This window comes from Phacochoerus africanus, chromosome 11 (assembly GCF_016906955.1).
Source record: "Phacochoerus africanus isolate WHEZ1 chromosome 11, ROS_Pafr_v1, whole genome shotgun sequence".
Lineage (NCBI taxonomy): Eukaryota > Metazoa > Chordata > Mammalia > Artiodactyla > Suidae > Phacochoerus > Phacochoerus africanus.
Genome location: NC_062554.1, coordinates 35,950,002 through 35,967,434, shown reverse-complemented (window position 1 = coordinate 35,967,434; position 17,433 = coordinate 35,950,002). Strand labels below are relative to the sequence as shown.

General features: G+C 40.8%; 1 protein-coding gene across 2 annotated transcripts in view; it reads left to right on the top strand.

The window, feature by feature from the left end:
- The window catches only part of SLC35F2 (solute carrier family 35 member F2), a 53,466-nt gene extending 37,879 nt beyond the window's left edge, over positions 1-15,587 (top strand). For both annotated transcript variants that reach the window (XM_047753453.1, XM_047753454.1), the window contains exons 3-8: positions 508-635; positions 6,235-6,394; positions 7,733-7,889; positions 8,708-8,760; positions 9,956-10,110; positions 14,598-15,587. In XM_047753453.1, coding sequence (XP_047609409.1) covers positions 508-635; positions 6,235-6,394; positions 7,733-7,889; positions 8,708-8,760; positions 9,956-10,110; positions 14,598-14,786 — 842 coding nt within the window. In that variant the 3' untranslated portion in view covers positions 14,787-15,587. The remainder of the gene's footprint in view (positions 1-507; positions 636-6,234; positions 6,395-7,732; positions 7,890-8,707; positions 8,761-9,955; positions 10,111-14,597) is intronic.
- The last annotated feature ends 1,846 nt before the right edge of the window (positions 15,588-17,433 follow it).

Sequence of the window (17,433 nt, the reverse complement as noted above, 5' to 3'; positions counted from 1 at the left end):
AAATAAAAAACAAAAAACCCAACGAATTCATGAGAAAACATTTCATTTCCTAGGATGTTCTGAATGTTGCAGTGGGAAAGGGAATTTAACCACTTTTCTCTTACTTCCTTTTTCTTTTCTTTTTCTTTTTTATTTATTTTTTCTTAAATACATCATTTTTTTTACACTGTATAGTGACCCAGTTATACATACATGTATACATTCTTTTTTCTCACATTATCATGCTCCATCATAAGTGACTAGACATAGTTCCCAGTGCTACACAGCAGGAACTTCCTTTTTCTTTGGTGATTTTATTGAACATTTGGTCTATGATGACACCTTAGCTTGGAGCTCATATTAGAAAGAAATCTGCCTGACTCTGCTGAGCTGTTGCAGGAGTTTGGAAATTAGGAGAGGCCACATTCAAAATACATAGTAAACTCTTATTTGACTCTTCACCTCTAAATTAACACGCATGGTATAGTTTTCAAGTAACAGGTACTAACCCAGATTTCTTTAAACCAGGTAATGATAACCTTTTATGCATCTTGAAAAAGAAATGGTGGAAGTATATCCTGCTCGGACTGGCAGATGTGGAAGCTAATTACCTGATTGTCAGAGCGTACCAGTACACAACTCTAACCAGTGTCCAGGTAAGGAGTTCTCTGGTTTGGATTTTATAGGTTTTTTTTTTTTTTTTTCTTTTTTGCCATTTCTTGGGCTGCTCCTACGGCATATGGAGTTTCCTGGGCTAGGGGTTGAATCGGAGCTGTAGCCACTGGCCTACGCCAGAGCCACAGCAATGCGGGATCTGAGCCGAGTCTGTAACCTACACCACAGCTCACGGCAACACTGGATCCTTAACCCACTGAGCAAGGCCAGGGATCGAACCCACAACCTCATGGTTCCTAGTTGGATTCGTTAACCACTGAGCCACGACGGGAACTCCTGGATTTTATAGTTTTAAGAGAGGAATCAAAACTCATGTGTGTTCACCTGATTTTATTAAGAACGTGTTTGCTTGAAGAAAACCTAAACACATTTTGATGCTGTTTGTTTTCTAGACGAGCGTATATGCTAATGAGTAAGGCTTCCTGGAATTAGTGAAAATGTATACAAGTTAATCAGTTTCCAACCGCTAATGGTATAGCAGAGTAGAATAATTGCTACCAAAATAGACATAAATATTTAGTTGGCAATGGATGCTGTGATGTTGTCAAGAGTTCTGTCTTAAGTGTTGCTTAAATATGGCATATAAAGTGGATATACCATTGTGTTACAGAAAAAATTGGAGGTTTGTAAGCAAAGTAGATATTCAAGACCAAAGAACAGTTAGAGGGAACCTATTAGACATCTTGGGTAGAAATGGTTTCCCAAGATAAAGCTTATATCTCTATTCCTTTATTAAAAAGGTTTATTCTTTCTGGATTGAAAGAAAACTGTTCCTACATAACAGTACTTTTCAGCCTGGTGGAGTTGAGGAAGACTGATTAAGCTGCCTTAATGTTAGCAGACTAGGGGGTATCTCATAACACTGACTCACTATTGCTAACAGCAAAATGTGTTATAAATGGAGGTGAAAGTAAGAGTCCAATGCCAGGTTTGGACTTCACAGTTTAATGAATTTATGACTTTGATGCATCACTTTTTAATATAAAATAGGGATGGTCTTATCTCCAAATTTTGGGAACATGGAAGAATTGAAGTGAGATTAGATTCATTTTAAAGAAAAGGATTAATGAAAACTTGGTATTTCTCTGATGTGAATATGCATTAAATGCTATTATTACCAGAATGCCTTTAATTAAATATTTTCTCTTCTATATTACTTTGTTAAGGATTTTTTTATTTTTATTTTATTTTACTTTTGTCTTTTTGTCTTTTCTGGAGCCGCACCCGAGGCATATGGAGGTTCCCAGACCAGGGGTCTAATCGGAGCTGTACTTGCCAGCCTACGCCAGAGCCACAGCAACACGGGATCCAAGCTGAGTCTGTGACCTACACCACAGCTCATGGCAACGCCAGATCCTTAACCCACTAAGCAAGGCCAGGGACCGAACCTGCAACCTCATGGTTCCTAGTTGGATTCATTAACCACTGAATCACAATGGGAACTCCTGTTAAGGATTTTGTAAATTATTTATTTTTATTTTTTCCATTATAATTGGTTTACAGTGTTCTGTCAGTTTCTATTGTATAGCAAAGTGACCTAGTTGCACTTATGTATATATTCTTTTTCTCACATTATTCTCCATCATGTTCCATCATAAGAGACTAGATATAGTTCCCTGTGCTATACATCAGGAACTCATTGCTTATCCACTCCAAATGCAATAGTTTGCAGCTATTAACATCCCACTCCCTCCCCTCCCCCTCTTGGCAACCACAAATCTGTTCTCTAAGTCCATGAGTTTCTTATCGATGGAAAGGTTCATTTATGCCCGTCAGATATGTGATATCATATGGTATTTGTCTTTCTCTTTCTGACTTACTTCACTTTGTATGAGAGTCTCTAGTTCCATCCATGTTGCTGCAAATGGCATTATTTTGTTCTTTTTTATGGCTGAGTAGTATTCCATTGTGTATATATTACCATATCTTCTTAATCCTTTCATCTGTCAATGGACATTTGGGTTGTTTCCATGTCTTGGCTATTGTGAATAGTGCTGCAATGAACATATGGGTGCATGTATCTTTTTCAAGAAAAGTTTTGTCTGGATATATGCCCAAGAATGGAATTGCTCGGTCATATGGTAGTTCTATATTTTGTTTTCTGAGGTACTTCCATAGTGGTTGTACCAATTTACATTCCCACCAACAGTGTAAGAGTATACCCTTTTGTCCACACCCTCTCCAGCATTTGTTATTTGTTGACTTGTTAGTGATAGCCATTCTGACAGGTGTAAGGTTGTACCTCATAGTGGTTTTGATTTGCATTTCTCTTATAATCTGTGATGTTGAGTGTTTTTTTCCTGTAATTGTTGGCCATCTGTATATATTCTTAGAGAAATGTCTATTCAGGTCTTTTGCCCATTTTTTTGATTGGGTTGTTGGGTTTTTTGCTGTTGAGTTGTGTAAGGTATTAAGGATTGTCCTTAACAAATCTCTTGGTTTTTGACTGGCATTGGTTAAAAAGCCAAGATAGGAAATGTTTGTTAAGACAGACATCATAGGAGACATGTGAAAAGCTGAGAATTTCATAAAAATTAAAATCAGGAGTCACCTAGAAGATGAAGTTCATCACAAATAATATTGTGTATTTTTGGCAACGAATAATAAGGGTCTAAGTATAGAGAAAATGGCATTTTTCTAGTTTACCTTATTCGATTACAATTTTCAGAAACATTGATCCTTAATGATTATTAGATGTTTTGACTTGGTGTACGATCTAATCACAGCTAAACAAAACAGTTATAGTTGGGTTTTTGTGAATGAAGTTCATGCCTTATACTAATCTCAAACAATTTCTTTCATCCTAGCCTCTAAAAAAGCCTAAGCTTTTGGTTGTCGAAAGTTATGTACTTATGGTCCTAACAAGCCCTATTATAAAATGTAGAGTGCCTGTCACTAAGCTCCTTCAAGATGATTCTTTCCTTGAATAAATCTCTGGCCTGGATAATATGAAAGGGTGGATGTTTATTTATTTTTAATTTTAATTTTAATTTTTTTCGGGCTGCACCTGCGGCATATGGAAGTTCCCAGCTAGGGGTCGAATTGGAGCTGTAGCTGCTCACCTATGGCCACAGATATAGTAACGCTGGATATGAACTGCATCTGTGATCTACACCACAGTTTGTGGCAACACAGGATCCTTAACCCACTGAGCAAGGCCAGGGATTGAACACTCATCCTCAGGGAACTGTTGGATTCTTAACCCACTGAACCACAACGGGAACTCTTGAACCTCCTTCTTAAGGATTTCTTCAAAGATTCTGTAACTGCAAACAGTAATGGAGTAGTTCATGATGTGGCCATTGACATTAGTGGCCTAGGTTTCTACTCTTGTCTTTTCCCACTTCATTGCCACATCTACACCTTCCCTACCCATAGCTGGTTCCTCTCTCGTGTATGTTCCTCTATTCTTTCTAGAATGCACCCTGTTCAAAGCCCTTCTCCCTTCCCCCTTCCCCCAACCCCTTCTCTAAAGCCTAATTCAGTTTCACTTCCTCTTTTATACTCCACTGTATCTCTAATAAAGTCTAACTCATGTTCATACTCATGCCTCCCCCTCACTCCAGGTCTTACTTGCTACCTTACTTACTGTGACTGTACAATAATTTTTAACGATTCAATTAAATAGGGAGGCTCTTTGGAAGTAAAAGCATCAAACAGAAGGTATCTGTCACCAAGAATACATTTTGGAAAGATTCAAGGTAGGTAGATGACCGAAGGTGATAGATCTCAGATGAGAAGTCCTGAACTTTAGAGTGGGAAGGTCCCTGTGAGATCATTCGGTCTGATGTCTTAGTTCAGCTTTTGACTCAGAGGGTGACTGGCTGGCGATCACACAGCTGGTCAGCAGCAGGACTGGGGCCTGAGGCCTTGGGAAGCTCTTACCATGATGTAGGTGCCTCCCTTACCTGGCCCACCAAAAATTGTTAAAAATAGAGCGGATTTAGGTTTGATTTTAAGACACAGTTTAAGGACAGGGAGTCTACTGTGATAGCTTTTATTTTTTATTTTATTTTATTTTTATTTTTATTTTTATTTTTATTTTTTTGTCTTTTGTCTTTGTTATTGTTGTTGTTGTTGTTGCTATTTCTTGGGCCGCTCCCGCGGCATATGGAGGTTCCCAGGCTAGGGGTTGAAGCGGAGCGGTAGCCACTGGCCTACGCCAGAGCCACAGCCACGCGGGATCCGAGCCGCATCTGCAACCTACACCACAGCTCACGGCAACGCCGGATCGTTAACCCACTGAGCAAGGGCAGGGACCAAACCCGCAACCTCATGGTTCCTAGTCAGATTCGTTAACCACTGCGCCACGACGGGAACTCCAGTGATAGTTTTTAGAGTGACCTTTTCTACTTCTTTGGTTTAAGGAATGTAGTTTCGACTTTGTTACTTCATTCTGGCTGGATTCTTTTGGTGTCTTCCAGGACAAGCTATTACCATTTGCCTTTTTTAATGGTTTGTTATTCAGGCAGGCTCAATAAAGCACTTAAGAGATTAGAGTTCTGCCTCTGGAATAAATAACACGAGGCAAAATGCCCATTCCTCTACGTGACATGGCAATGAAAGGCAGTCAATAAACAACTGTGGACAGGATCAAACAGGCTGCTGCAGATTTAGGGGCCTGCCTTGTCCAAGTCTAAATAGATATGGAGCAAATTAGGGACAAAGTTGAAAAAACAAAACAAAACAGGATGAACAAATAAAAAAGCAGTTTCAGGAACATTATTAGTAAAAGAAATATATTTTATCCTTGAATGCAATTTACAAAATTTGTGGCTTTAAGAAGTGGGGGAATGAAATCTGTATTTTTCCTTTATCTTACAAAGATTTGGATTTGCTAGAATTTTGGCACTCCTAATCCGCCTGCCTTTCACTGGCAACATCAGGGGTCTAGCAAGTATTTTCTGGGCTCAAGATCAACAGGTGATGCAGGAACTTACAATGAAGATGAGCGAGAGCATTTGCTTATGCAAGTATCTGTCTTACCCTGTGGGGTTGAACACTGTCAGGAAGATGGTGTCTGTTTGCTTTCGCATAATAACCTATACTTTTTTGTAGCTCTTAGCTCAGTTGCAATGACATATCTGCTTGTGTGATTCCTATGTGTCTGTCTGGCCTTGTGAATATACCTGAGGGCAGGGCTCATGTCTGTCTTGTTCTGTACATTCCTGCTCCTCTCATGGTGTCTCTCACATGACACCTACTTAACTGTTGACTGAGTGAGTGGGAGCACAACCACCAGACTTGAGGATAAACATAGGTGGGAGTGTACAGATAAACTGCATGGGCTGTCAGGCAGAATTCCTGGGTTCATTAACTTGCTTCCCTACTGCTAACTCTTATTTTGGGTAACTCGCTTAACTTCTCTGTGCCTTTGTTTTCCTTTGCATAGAGTGGAGATTGCATTTCCAATCTCACAGAGTTGATGTGAGGATTAAATGAGTTTTTCCAGGTAAAGCATTTATTACAGGGTTGGCAATAATAAATGCTCAATAAACACTTGACTCTTGTTATTACTTAATTACATACCTTTTAGCTAATGGGAGATGTTTTAAATTGTTTGTTTCTCCTTCCATGCAGCTTTTGGATTGCTTTGGGATTCCTGTGTTGATGGCTCTCTCGTGGTTTATTCTTTATGCAAGATACAGAGTGATCCACTTCATCGCTGTGGCTGTCTGTCTGTTGGGCGTAGGAACTATGGTTGGTGCAGACATATTAGCAGGGAGAGAAGACAATTCAGGTAAGACTTGTGTTACTTGTTTCTGGTTCAGTCACAGAAAAAGTTTTGTTTATGTCTTCACTTTTATTTTGCAAAGATATAGTAAAAGGCAGAAAACAGGTCCTGATCTTAGATTTTTATTTTTAGATTTGCTTGCTCTGGTGCTATAACCACTTCCACAAAGCAGTCCTCATGTTCCTACCTGCCCACAGTCTTTGCTGCTTTTTGTTCACTAAATAGTTTGTTCTATGTCATGAGAGAGAAGTTCCCTTATGTATTTGCAGTGATCTTCTTTTGGCCCATTAATTTAGATTAGTTACTGGAAAACCCACTGTAGATTCTTGGGGTTTTGTTTTTATCAAAAAGGAAACTTTGTGTTCACTAAATGACTGACCTCTTTTTCAGTCAATTGTACATGGGAACATTTTGATATTCTTTATGTCAAAGTTCAGATAATTGATAGTATAAAATCTAAGTAAGGTCTGTGAATTCACCCAACCTGTAAGTGACTTCAGTGTCTCTTTTGAGAAAAGCACCTTTTTTTTTTGTCTTTTTGCATTTTCTAGGGCTGTTCCCACGACGTATGGAAGTTCCCAGGCTAGGGGTCCAATCGGAGCTGTAGCTGCCAGCCTATGCCAGAGCCACAGCAACGCTGGATCCTTAACCCACTGAGCAAGGCCAGGGATTGAACCCGCAACCTCATGGTTCCTAGTCAGATTCATTAACCACTGAGCCACAACAGGAACTCTGAGAAAATTACCTTGTTTACCTAGCATCCTTTCCTATAGTTTTCAATGAATTCCTATCAGTAAATTCTATTAGTTTCTTATGTCATGGAATCATTTTCTGAGGCCTTACATTATGAAATGTATTACCATCTTCAGTCTTTTAGTCTCCTGAGGAATCAGTATAAGAAAATTCGGAGCTCTGTTGTGGCTCAGCAGGTTGAGGACCTGATTATGTCTCTGTGAGGACTTGGGTTCAGTCCCTGGCCTCGCTCGGTGGGTTAAGGATCTGGTGTTGCTGTGACCTGTGGTGTAGGTTGCAGACACAGCTCAGATCTGGTGTTGCTATGGCTGTGGTGTAGACCGGCAGCTGCAGCTCCAATGCCACCCCTAGCCTGGGAACTTCCATTTGCTGCAGGTGCGGCCGTAAAAAAGAAAAAAAGAAAAAGAAAAATCATAGCAAAATTGTGCTGAGAAAGTGAGAGGAGCAAGAGTCTTTAAACTTCTAAAAGTCAGGGTTTCTCCTTCTGTAAAGTCTTATTTAAATGAATATGAGCCAGATATATTCCTGGAAGCCAGCTGGAGAGTTTTCTTAGTGACAATGTGTTCCCTTTTGTGGCTTATCTCCCTGTAGGTAGTGATGTGCTGATTGGTGACGTCTTGGTCCTTCTTGGGGCCTCCCTCTATGCAGTTTCTAATGTGTGTGAAGAATACATCGTGAAGAAGCTGAGCCGACAGGAGTTTTTAGGAATGGTGGGCTTGTTTGGAACAATTATCAGTGGCATACAGCTGTAAGAGTCTAAGCTTTTCCTTAAAAACAAAATAAGCCATATGTCATAGATGATCACTTTCCAGTTAATAATATTCATTGTTTATGTGGCCCAGATTCACATTTGAAATTAGTAACTTGCTAAATATCTATTAGAAGGTGAAGATTGGGAGTTCCCGTCGTGGCGCAGTGGTTAACAAATCCGACTAGGTTGCGGGTTCGGTCCCTGCCCTTGCTCAGTGGGTTAACGATCCGGCGTTGCTGAGAGCTTTGGTATAGGTTGCAGACGCAGCTCGGGTCCTGAGTTGCTGTGGCTCTGGTGTAGGCTGGCAGCTACAGCTCCGATTCGACCCCTAGCCTGGGAACCTCCGTATGCCGCAGGAGCGGCCCAAGAAATAGAAAAAAAAAAAAAAAAAAGACGAAAAGAAGATGAAGATTGTTGAAGTATCAAGAGTTATGCCTCATTTTCTTGTACATGTGTGATGCTTAAGATTCCTGCTTCTAATGTGGTAGACTTTATATTACCAGTGACGACTTTCTTTTTCAATTATTTCTGGAAATATTAACTTCCTATCCAAAAGGAGCACATAGTGTCATGTTTTCCTCCACTAGCTGATGATACCGAAGAGTGCTTCTAAGGCTGTCAAACATGTGTTTATGAACTCCTTTGGTTTTATTCTTTGTCATTTAAATTTAAAACCATCGTTATACTCTAAGAAAAACTCAAAGTCCACATAATTTATTGCCTTAGCTAACGTAAAGCTTGAAGCAACTTAATTGCTTATAAAATAGTGAAAATTAGTATAAAGTTCTCTCTGTGATCTCTTGTTTCAATCATAGATTGATTGTGGAATATAAGGATATTGCCAGCATTCACTGGGACTGGAAAATTGGTATGTATGTACAAATAATTCCTTTTAGTCTTTCCCCTGACACACACTAAGAAATAAATACTTATTTTAATCATTCTATTTAGGCATTTTTGTAAATGTACGGAGGAATTCAGTGCACAGAGAGCTGTAGTGGTTTACCCAGAGTTTTCTCTGACAAACTTGTAAATGAACCTTCATAAACGTTAATCTTTAATCTTTACCTTCAGGAATAGCCTTTCTTTACTAGGAATTCTGAACCTTTGGTCACTCTAGCTTTTAACAAGTCTGTATCTTGAGTCCTTGGACTTCGTGTGAAGATTGTCTGCTTGATGTGATTTGTGAAGTATTAACCTGAATAATCTGAGGGTGTATAGTCTTTACCACCTCCCATTGCTACTCTCATCTGATAACCATAGGCATCTGCACAGATAATAACATAGAAGAGAGAAAACACTGGTGGGACAGTTAGGAAAGATTTGAACCTTATTTAAGGATGAGAGGAAAGAAGTAGTACATGAAGTTTCATTGAAGTTCATTTACCATGCATGGATGATTTAATTCAAGTAAATAACTTAGATTGTGTGTGTGTGTGTGTGTGTGTGTGTGTGTGTGTGTTGTGAGGTTGGAGAAGTGGTTGCAAAGCAGAGATACTGCTGTAAGTAGTCAGCATCCACATGACTAGCTCTGTCCCGAAGAAGATCGTTATATTGTGCCATCTTAAGAGCATTGAATTTAATGAGATAAGCAAAATATAATGGGCCTAATATCTGTCTTTGATGCCCTAAACACACTTTATCCTGAATTCAATCACAAAGTTACATCCAACCAACCAACCAGATAAACAAAGGGTAGTGAGTTATTTTTCTTGATTCTGATTCTTCTTTTATTGACCTTTAATCATGGGCATCTCTCTGTCCTGGGCAGGTGTATGGCATGGGGTGATAAGAGCTGTTGACTGCACCATAAGCAAGATTCTATGGCCTTGACCATCTAACACTCTGCTGGATTTTTTAAGTTCTCCATCTATATCACATCTTGTTATTATTTTTTTCCTGAGAGTTTTGTATGTCTCATTTGCAATGCTTCCTATTAAGAAGGGACTTTGTGGATAGTATGCTAAAGGATCAAGGTATTTTACATGTCAGCCAAGCCTTAAAAGCATCTTTGTCTTTTGATTTCATCCTATAACATTAGACATTCCATTTTTTCCCCACAGCTCTACTGTTTGTAGCATTTGCCCTCTGTATGTTTTGCCTGTACAGCTTCATGCCACTGGTGATTAAAGTCACTAGTGCCACTTCTGTCAACCTGGGCATCCTGACAGCTGACCTCTATAGTCTTTTCTTTGGACTCTTCCTGTTTGGCTATAAGGTAAGCAAATAGATCTTGTTGAAATAAGAACACCTGTGTGGTCCAAAATAGGCAACAGGTTTCTTTTAGGTTTTAGCTCCCCAAATGAAACCACCTCATCTTCTTGGCAAGAATTCTTTGGACACTCACTGCAGGCATAGGTTCTTTGTGTTAATAAGTGTCTTGCTTTGAGGAGTTCCCATCGTGGCATAGCGGAAACGAATCCGACTAGGAACCATGAGGTTTCGGGTTTGATTCCTGGGTTAAGGATCCAGTGTTGCCGTGAGCTGTGGTGTAGGTCGCAAACACAGCTTGGATCTGACATGGCTGTGGCTGTGGCTGTGGCTGGCAGCTATAGCTCCACTTTGACCCCTAGCCTGGGAACCTCCATATGCTGCAGGTGGGGCCCTAAAAAGACTTAAAAAAAAAAAACAAAAAGACTCTTGCTTTGAGAACTACTGCTTTAGAAATTCATCTTTCCTTAGTATAAAACTTCTCAACCTGCCTGCTATTACAGTCATTTGAACAAACAGAATGTCAGCTGTTGCTTGATAATTTTAATTTTAGTTGGGGATTGCAACTATATTTCTTTATCCTCATAAAATTTGTATCTGGGCAGAAATTGCTTGGCACTGAATTACACTATTCCCAGGAATTGGCCATGAACTCACAATGCCTATTTCAGTGTGTTCACAGAAATTTCTGCTTAAAAAGAATAAACCATTTTGCCTTGCAAGGTTATGTGTTAACAGGAACTTGTCGGTTAAGGTATTCCTGAACCAAGACTGAAGAGGTATTTATAGCTTTTGGTGGCACCATTAAAAAATAACAGATGTCAAAGTGAATCAGAGAAGTGATCCTGACAAGCCTAGACTTCTTCTTTTTTTTTTTTTTTGAGAACAGTCACCAAGGACTACAAAGTGAGCTTTTACAGTGAGTTAGCTGTTCAGTGGTGTTGTTCTTGCATTTCACATGGCCACCACTAGGGGACGATGGTGGTTTATTCTGCATTTGAGGCCAGTTGATACCGAAGAAAGCCTGAGAGTTTTTTTTTTGAACTAAACATATTGAGATAGCTTTAGTAGCTTAACTTTACTTTTCACTCACAAGTAAGATAATGTCCATGGAAGGAAGTAAGGTTACAGAAAGAAAAGCTTCAAAGGGAGAGTACACTTAACTACCTATTGTCAGCTCCCTTAGTGTAGACATTTGCTCTTTAACTGCTCTTTAATATGAAAAAGGTTTTTCATGTGTCATTTTTGGCCACATGATTTTTACACTATTCTCAAAAGTGGGACATGAAAACTTTAAATTCCTTTGCAGTTGTTTTTCTTTACGTGTCTTGTTCCTGCGTGTCTAGTGGCTTACTCACTCTTAACTCAGATCAGATTTTATGGTTTTTGTGAAAGGCTATTTCAAGACTTGTAGAGCAAAGAGAAGATCTGCTGTGATCTTCAGAGGTGGGAAATCATTCAGAGCACAAAGAAGATACCTGGAATTTTAGAAGTAGTTTTTAAAAACAGAATCATAAGCCACCAATTTTACTTTATTTTTTTGTCTTTTTAGGGCCGCACCTGTGGTATATGGAGATTCCCAAGCTAGGTGTTGAATCGGAACTCTAGCCGCTGGCCTAGGCCACACCCACAGAATGCCAGATCCCAGCTGCATCTGCAACCTACACCACAGCTCATGGCAATGTCGTATCCTTAACCCATTGAGCAAGGCCAGGGATCGAACTCCAGTCCTTATGGATACTAGTGGGTTCTTTAACCACAGAGCCACAATGGGAACTCCTAAGCCGCCAATTTAAAATATTGTAGTACCTAAAATAACCTTGGCTCTGATATTTTGAAACAGTTGAAAAACAGCTTTACAAATTTCTACATTCATTGGTGTCAGCCTTCTCTGGATTGATCTTGAGTAAATACTTGCTGACCAGAGTAGCCACAAGAAGCTTCCTGTATAGATCCAGACACAAAGGGTAGAATTTTAAAAAAAGAGAAAAAGTAAGAGCCTCTAATTCAGGAGACTTATTACCTTACTCCCTCAGAGTCTCTCTCTTCTAATAAAGGTGCTTCCATCTAATCACCTGCCTTCATAAGAGGAACAAGATACTTTTTCTTAGAAACATTTAAAACTACCAAACCAAACAGGATATGTTTTAAATAAGTTACCTAGGTTTCCCCACAGGTAACAGCAAATATGCTATAGGAGAACCTGAATGACTTTCCTGATACTGACTTTTAAAAGTTAGGGTACTCTAGGAGTTCCCATCATGGCTCAGCAGTAAGGAATCTGACTAGTATCTATGAGAACTCAGGTTCGATCCCTGGCCTCACTCAGTGGGTTAAGGAGCCAGTGTTGCTGTGAGCTGTGGTGTAGGTCACAGACATAGCTCGGATCTGGCGTGGCTGTGGCTGTGGCTGTGGCATAGGCCTGCAGCTATAGCTTCATTTCGACCCCTAGCCTGGGAACCCCCATGTGCTGCAAATGCGGCCCTAAAGTGACACACATACACAAAAGAAGTAATTGAGCATTTGTGAAACATTAACATGTTGAAGCCAATGGTGAGCCATAGAAGCCCATGGCTGGAGATGACCAGCCATCTACTTAATACTCATTTCAAAACCTATTTAGTTTTTCCTTCTACCTGTGGGGGTGATCTGGCTTTTTCTTCTCTCTCTCTCATCTTTTTTCTCTTCTCCTTCTCCAATCCATTCTGTTTTCTTGCTGTTTTTCTCTGTCATCACCTTATTAAGAACTCTTTGCATTGGGCATAGTATGAAATCTAAGTAAATGTAAAAATATTTATTGTCTTGAATAAATAGCATGCCTATTCTTTTTCTTTAATTTTTTTTTAGTCTTTTTAGGGCCATATCCACAGCACATGGAAGTTCCTAGGCTAGGGGTCCAATTGGAGCTGTAGCTGCCAGCCTGTGCCACAGCTCATGGCAATGCTGGGATCCTTAACCCATTGAGTGAAGCCAGGGATCAAACTTGCATCCTCGTGGTTACTAGTCAGATTTGTTTCTACTAAGCCATGGTGGGAACTCTGCATTCCCTATTCTTAATTTATTTTATTTTTATTTATTTATTTATTTATTTATTTATTTTTTTGTCTTTTTGCTATTTCTTTGGGCCGCTCCCATGGCATATGGAGGTTCCCAGGCTAGGGGTCGAATCGGAGCTGTAGCTGCTGGCCTACGCCAGAGCCACAGCAACTCGGGATCCGAGCCGCGTCTGCAACCTACACCACAGCTCACAGCAATGCCGGATCGTTAACCCACTAAGCAAGGGCAGGGATCAAACCCACAACCTCATGGTTCCTGGTCGGATTCGTTAACCACTACACTATGACGGGAACTCTCCTGTTCTTAATTTTAAAGTCAGGTTAGCAGGGTCACTCATAAATTGAATTTGCTTGTTCCCATAAAAAAAGAATGATCCTGGGCATTTAATTATGCATATTAATTATGCTACATACTTACCCTAATTTTTACTGCACCATTCTTGATCAGTCTAGCTACTCTTTTTCTGTGTTTTATTTTCTGTGCTGTTGAAAACAAATATTAATTTCTTTAATACTTGAACTTTTGTATGGATCCTCAATTCAAATACAGTTAAATACACAGAGCACATAATATTATTTATTTAAACTTTGGGGTATGTCGAGATATCATTTTCAGTAAAAACATGCTGTGAATTAGTGTTCTGTCTTCAGTGCATTTTGCCCTGGGTGGTTGTTTTCCGTCCTGAGAGCAGGCTGGGGAGAGTCCCCAGGAATCCCATGCATCCTCTTGGCGTGTCTATCAGAATGGGCTCTGGCTATCATGGTCCTTCTGGGGACAGAGAGCATAGGAGACCCTCTTGCACGGCTCCATTCCCCTGGTTATCCCACTGGACCTTACACCACTCACCTCTCGGGCTTCAGACTTACCTGCAACATGATGTCTTTCCAGCTCTAAATATCTAAATCTGCTCATTCCATCATAAAGTTTACTATTTAACACTTGCCCACAGAGACAAGGTAATTTATTACATTTTAACTAAATGAGTTTTGCTGGAATAGCACATATGAATTGTTGAGAAGTTGTCACATCTGTACACACACATTTTATCATAGGTCTTATGTTCCTCTGTTTCATCGCAGTACTGTAAGATATGCCTGGGTCTGAATCCAGGCTCTCATGGTCACTTGCTGACCCTTTAGTCTCTCCACTAAGGAAGTGGACTGGTGGCAAGGTGGGGTGCAGTTGGATTATCACCGAGAAAGGCAGAAGGCCAGTTCCTAGAGAGCCAAGAATCCAGTTGGCTGATGTGCGGGGTGATGTTGGCAGAGCTCACACAGTCACCAGCACACACGGAACCATTTGGTCATGAGCATCTCCTTGGGCAGCTTTCAGAAAAACGATTATGAGAAGGTAGCCCTCCAAGCACAGTTGATGAAAGGCCACAGCAAAGGTGTGTCTGTGAGCGAGCGCCGTCCACAACCTGTTTTCTCCCCCTAGTTCTCGGGACTCTACATCCTGTCCTTCGCTGTCATCATGGTGGGGTTCATTCTGTACTGTTCCACGCCGACGCGCATGGCAGAGCCGGCTGAAAGCAGCGTGCCACCGCCAGTCACCAGCATCGGGATCGACAACCTGGGCCTGAAGCTTGAGGAGAACCTCCCGGAGACCCACTCCGTGGCCTTGTAGCTGGAGAAGAAGGCACACACATGTACTGCGGCTTTCTGGGAAGCCGGGAGCTATCACCTGAATAAAGCAGAGCCTGTTGCCTGCTGAGGGGACACTTGGAAAATGATCAGATGCAGAGTGAACACTCTGGAGCACTGGATTGGCTCTAGTGGTTAGATTTTATGAAGGAATACAAATCAATGTATCAAAGGTAGAAGTACCAAAGTAGAGCAGAAGCTAAGGCAAGGACTGTGTTTTTGTGTGTTTAGGGACCAATGTGTATTAATGTCAGGGAGACAAGGTGTGAGGCCCACACTGGGGTCTCAGAGGCACACGATGGGAAAGCAGGATGGGGTGGATACTCAGGTGTGAGGCAGCCTCAGGACAGGGCCTGAAAGCAGGCTGTCCAGGTAGGCTGGTTGGTCGGGGAGGGGAAGAGCAGCCCAGGATGGTTTGGGATTAGGTTTGCTCAGTTGGAGGCATCTGAGTTCTGTCCTGCTGAGGCAGTGATTGTCTCATGGGCTAGACGAGGTCTGGTGACTGATTGCGTACATCAGGAAGATGGAGGGTGCAGCACTGGAGAAATCCTGAGATACAAGTGTAGAACCATAGAAGCAGCACAGCGGATCCTTCTCCCAATTGTTACTACACTAATCTTAGCAAATAATGTGCCATGAGATTTTTATGAGACTTCTTCAAAACAAAGTTAACAGGAAGCATCATTATGATATCAACTACCAAGCAGTGTGCCACTTCACACAAATGCTCTATGTAAATTTTGGGGGGGGTAAAAATATAATAAAGGAATCGAGGGTAAGTGTTCATATTATTAAAAATTTTTGATTTCATAGAAATATACTTACTGTGTGGTTTCTTTGATTACCCAGTTCCCCTTGTGGATTTTTTTTTTTTTCTTTTTAGGGCTGCACCTGCAGTGTATGGAAGTCCCTTGGCTAGGGGTCAAATTGGAGCTGCAGCTGCCAGCCTATGCCATAGCCACAGCAACATCGGATCCAAGTCACACCTGCTACACACAGTGTTCAGCAACAACAGATCCTTAACCCACTGAATGAGGTTAGGAATCAAACCCACATACTCACAGACATTATGTCAAGTTCTTAACCCACTGAGCCACTATGGGAACTCCTCCCTTGTGGATTTTAAATGACTTAATATAGTTAAGAATTCTTCATATGCAGCTTTTCAAAATCATGTCTTCTTAAGGTAAAGCAACCCTATCTATTTGGGGCCATGCCAGAATGGAGGGGAAATCAGTGAGCTCCCAGATCATTTGCCAGAATAAACACTAAAAATTTTTGAATTACCTTCATAGGGTTTTTTTTTAAGTGTTTTAATTAAATAGCTTTTTATTTCCTGCAGCCAGTTAAAACTGCTGTTTGGTTTTTACACCTTAGCATTAACAACTGTCAGTGAGTGGAAAAGGTTATGTTAAAATATTTGACCTTGGAGTTCCTATCGTAGCTCAGTGGAAACTAATCTGACTAGCATCCACGAGGATGCATGTTTGATCCTGGCCTTGCTCAGTGGGTTAAGAATCTGGCGTTGCTGTGAGCTGTGGTGTAGGTTGAAGACACAGCTCGGATCTGGTGTGGCTGTGGCTTAGGCCAGCGGCTGCAGCTCTGATTTGGCCCCTCGCCTGGGAACCTCCTCCATATGCTGAGGGTGCGGCCCTAAAAAAGACAAAAAAAAAAAAAGAGTTTGGCTTTTTTTGGGAAGACTTGCAGTTTGCTTAATACCCTGATTATTTCATAAAATATCTGGCTTATTAATAAAACTGTATATATAGGGATAGTGTTGACATAGAGACTCTCAGATGACAACATCTCACATGTATGTCAAGACTGAGCTCAAATGTCATCTCTACTGTAAACCTTCTTAGACCATTCGGGGTGGGTCCTCCTAAGTTCCCAGGGCCCTTGCTTGTTTGCATCTTTCTTGGAGCACTTAGTAAATTGAAGTGCTTGCTATTTACCTGCCTCTCTTCATGAAGGATTGATCTTTTCCAGGTCAGCAGCGTTTAGCATCTTTCTGGTCCTTTGGTCGTCTCATTTCTTGAATGATTATTAAGTGGACTTTGTCTTTGGCCCCGGTTCAGAACATTTAAGGGGAGCTTGAACTAAAAAGTAAGGCCTTTTACGCAGACACCTGTATGTAAGGAGTGTTATCCTACCCTGCTCTGCCCTTTTATACCCCTCAGCCTTAACTCTGGCGTTTCCCCCTTGCTTGCTCCCTTTGGGAAGGGGCAGAGAAGTTCCAGTCTGGGCATCCCAAATTAAACTCAGAATTCACTGTTCCAGTGAAGCAATGTTATGAATGACATTCAGCAACGAAATAACAAATCCAAGCCTCGCGCCCTGGTTTAAGGAAGTTGAAAACTGGTGTTTTAACCAGACTGAAAAATACCACTTTCATGGAAGATGTGTTTTCAAACATCTGGCCTACACACAAGCCTTGAAACAACACACTCTTAAGTTGATAACCTCCTATAAATTCTTTCTCAGCCTATTAGAACAATATTGATTTTTCAGTATTTTATGTAAATATTCATGCCCTTAAAAAGATCCTGCTGAATAGTGTAACAGAATTGCTATATTTCTCCCTCCTGTTGTGTAGAGGTAATAAAGTGTGCGATTGGACTGTGGTAATA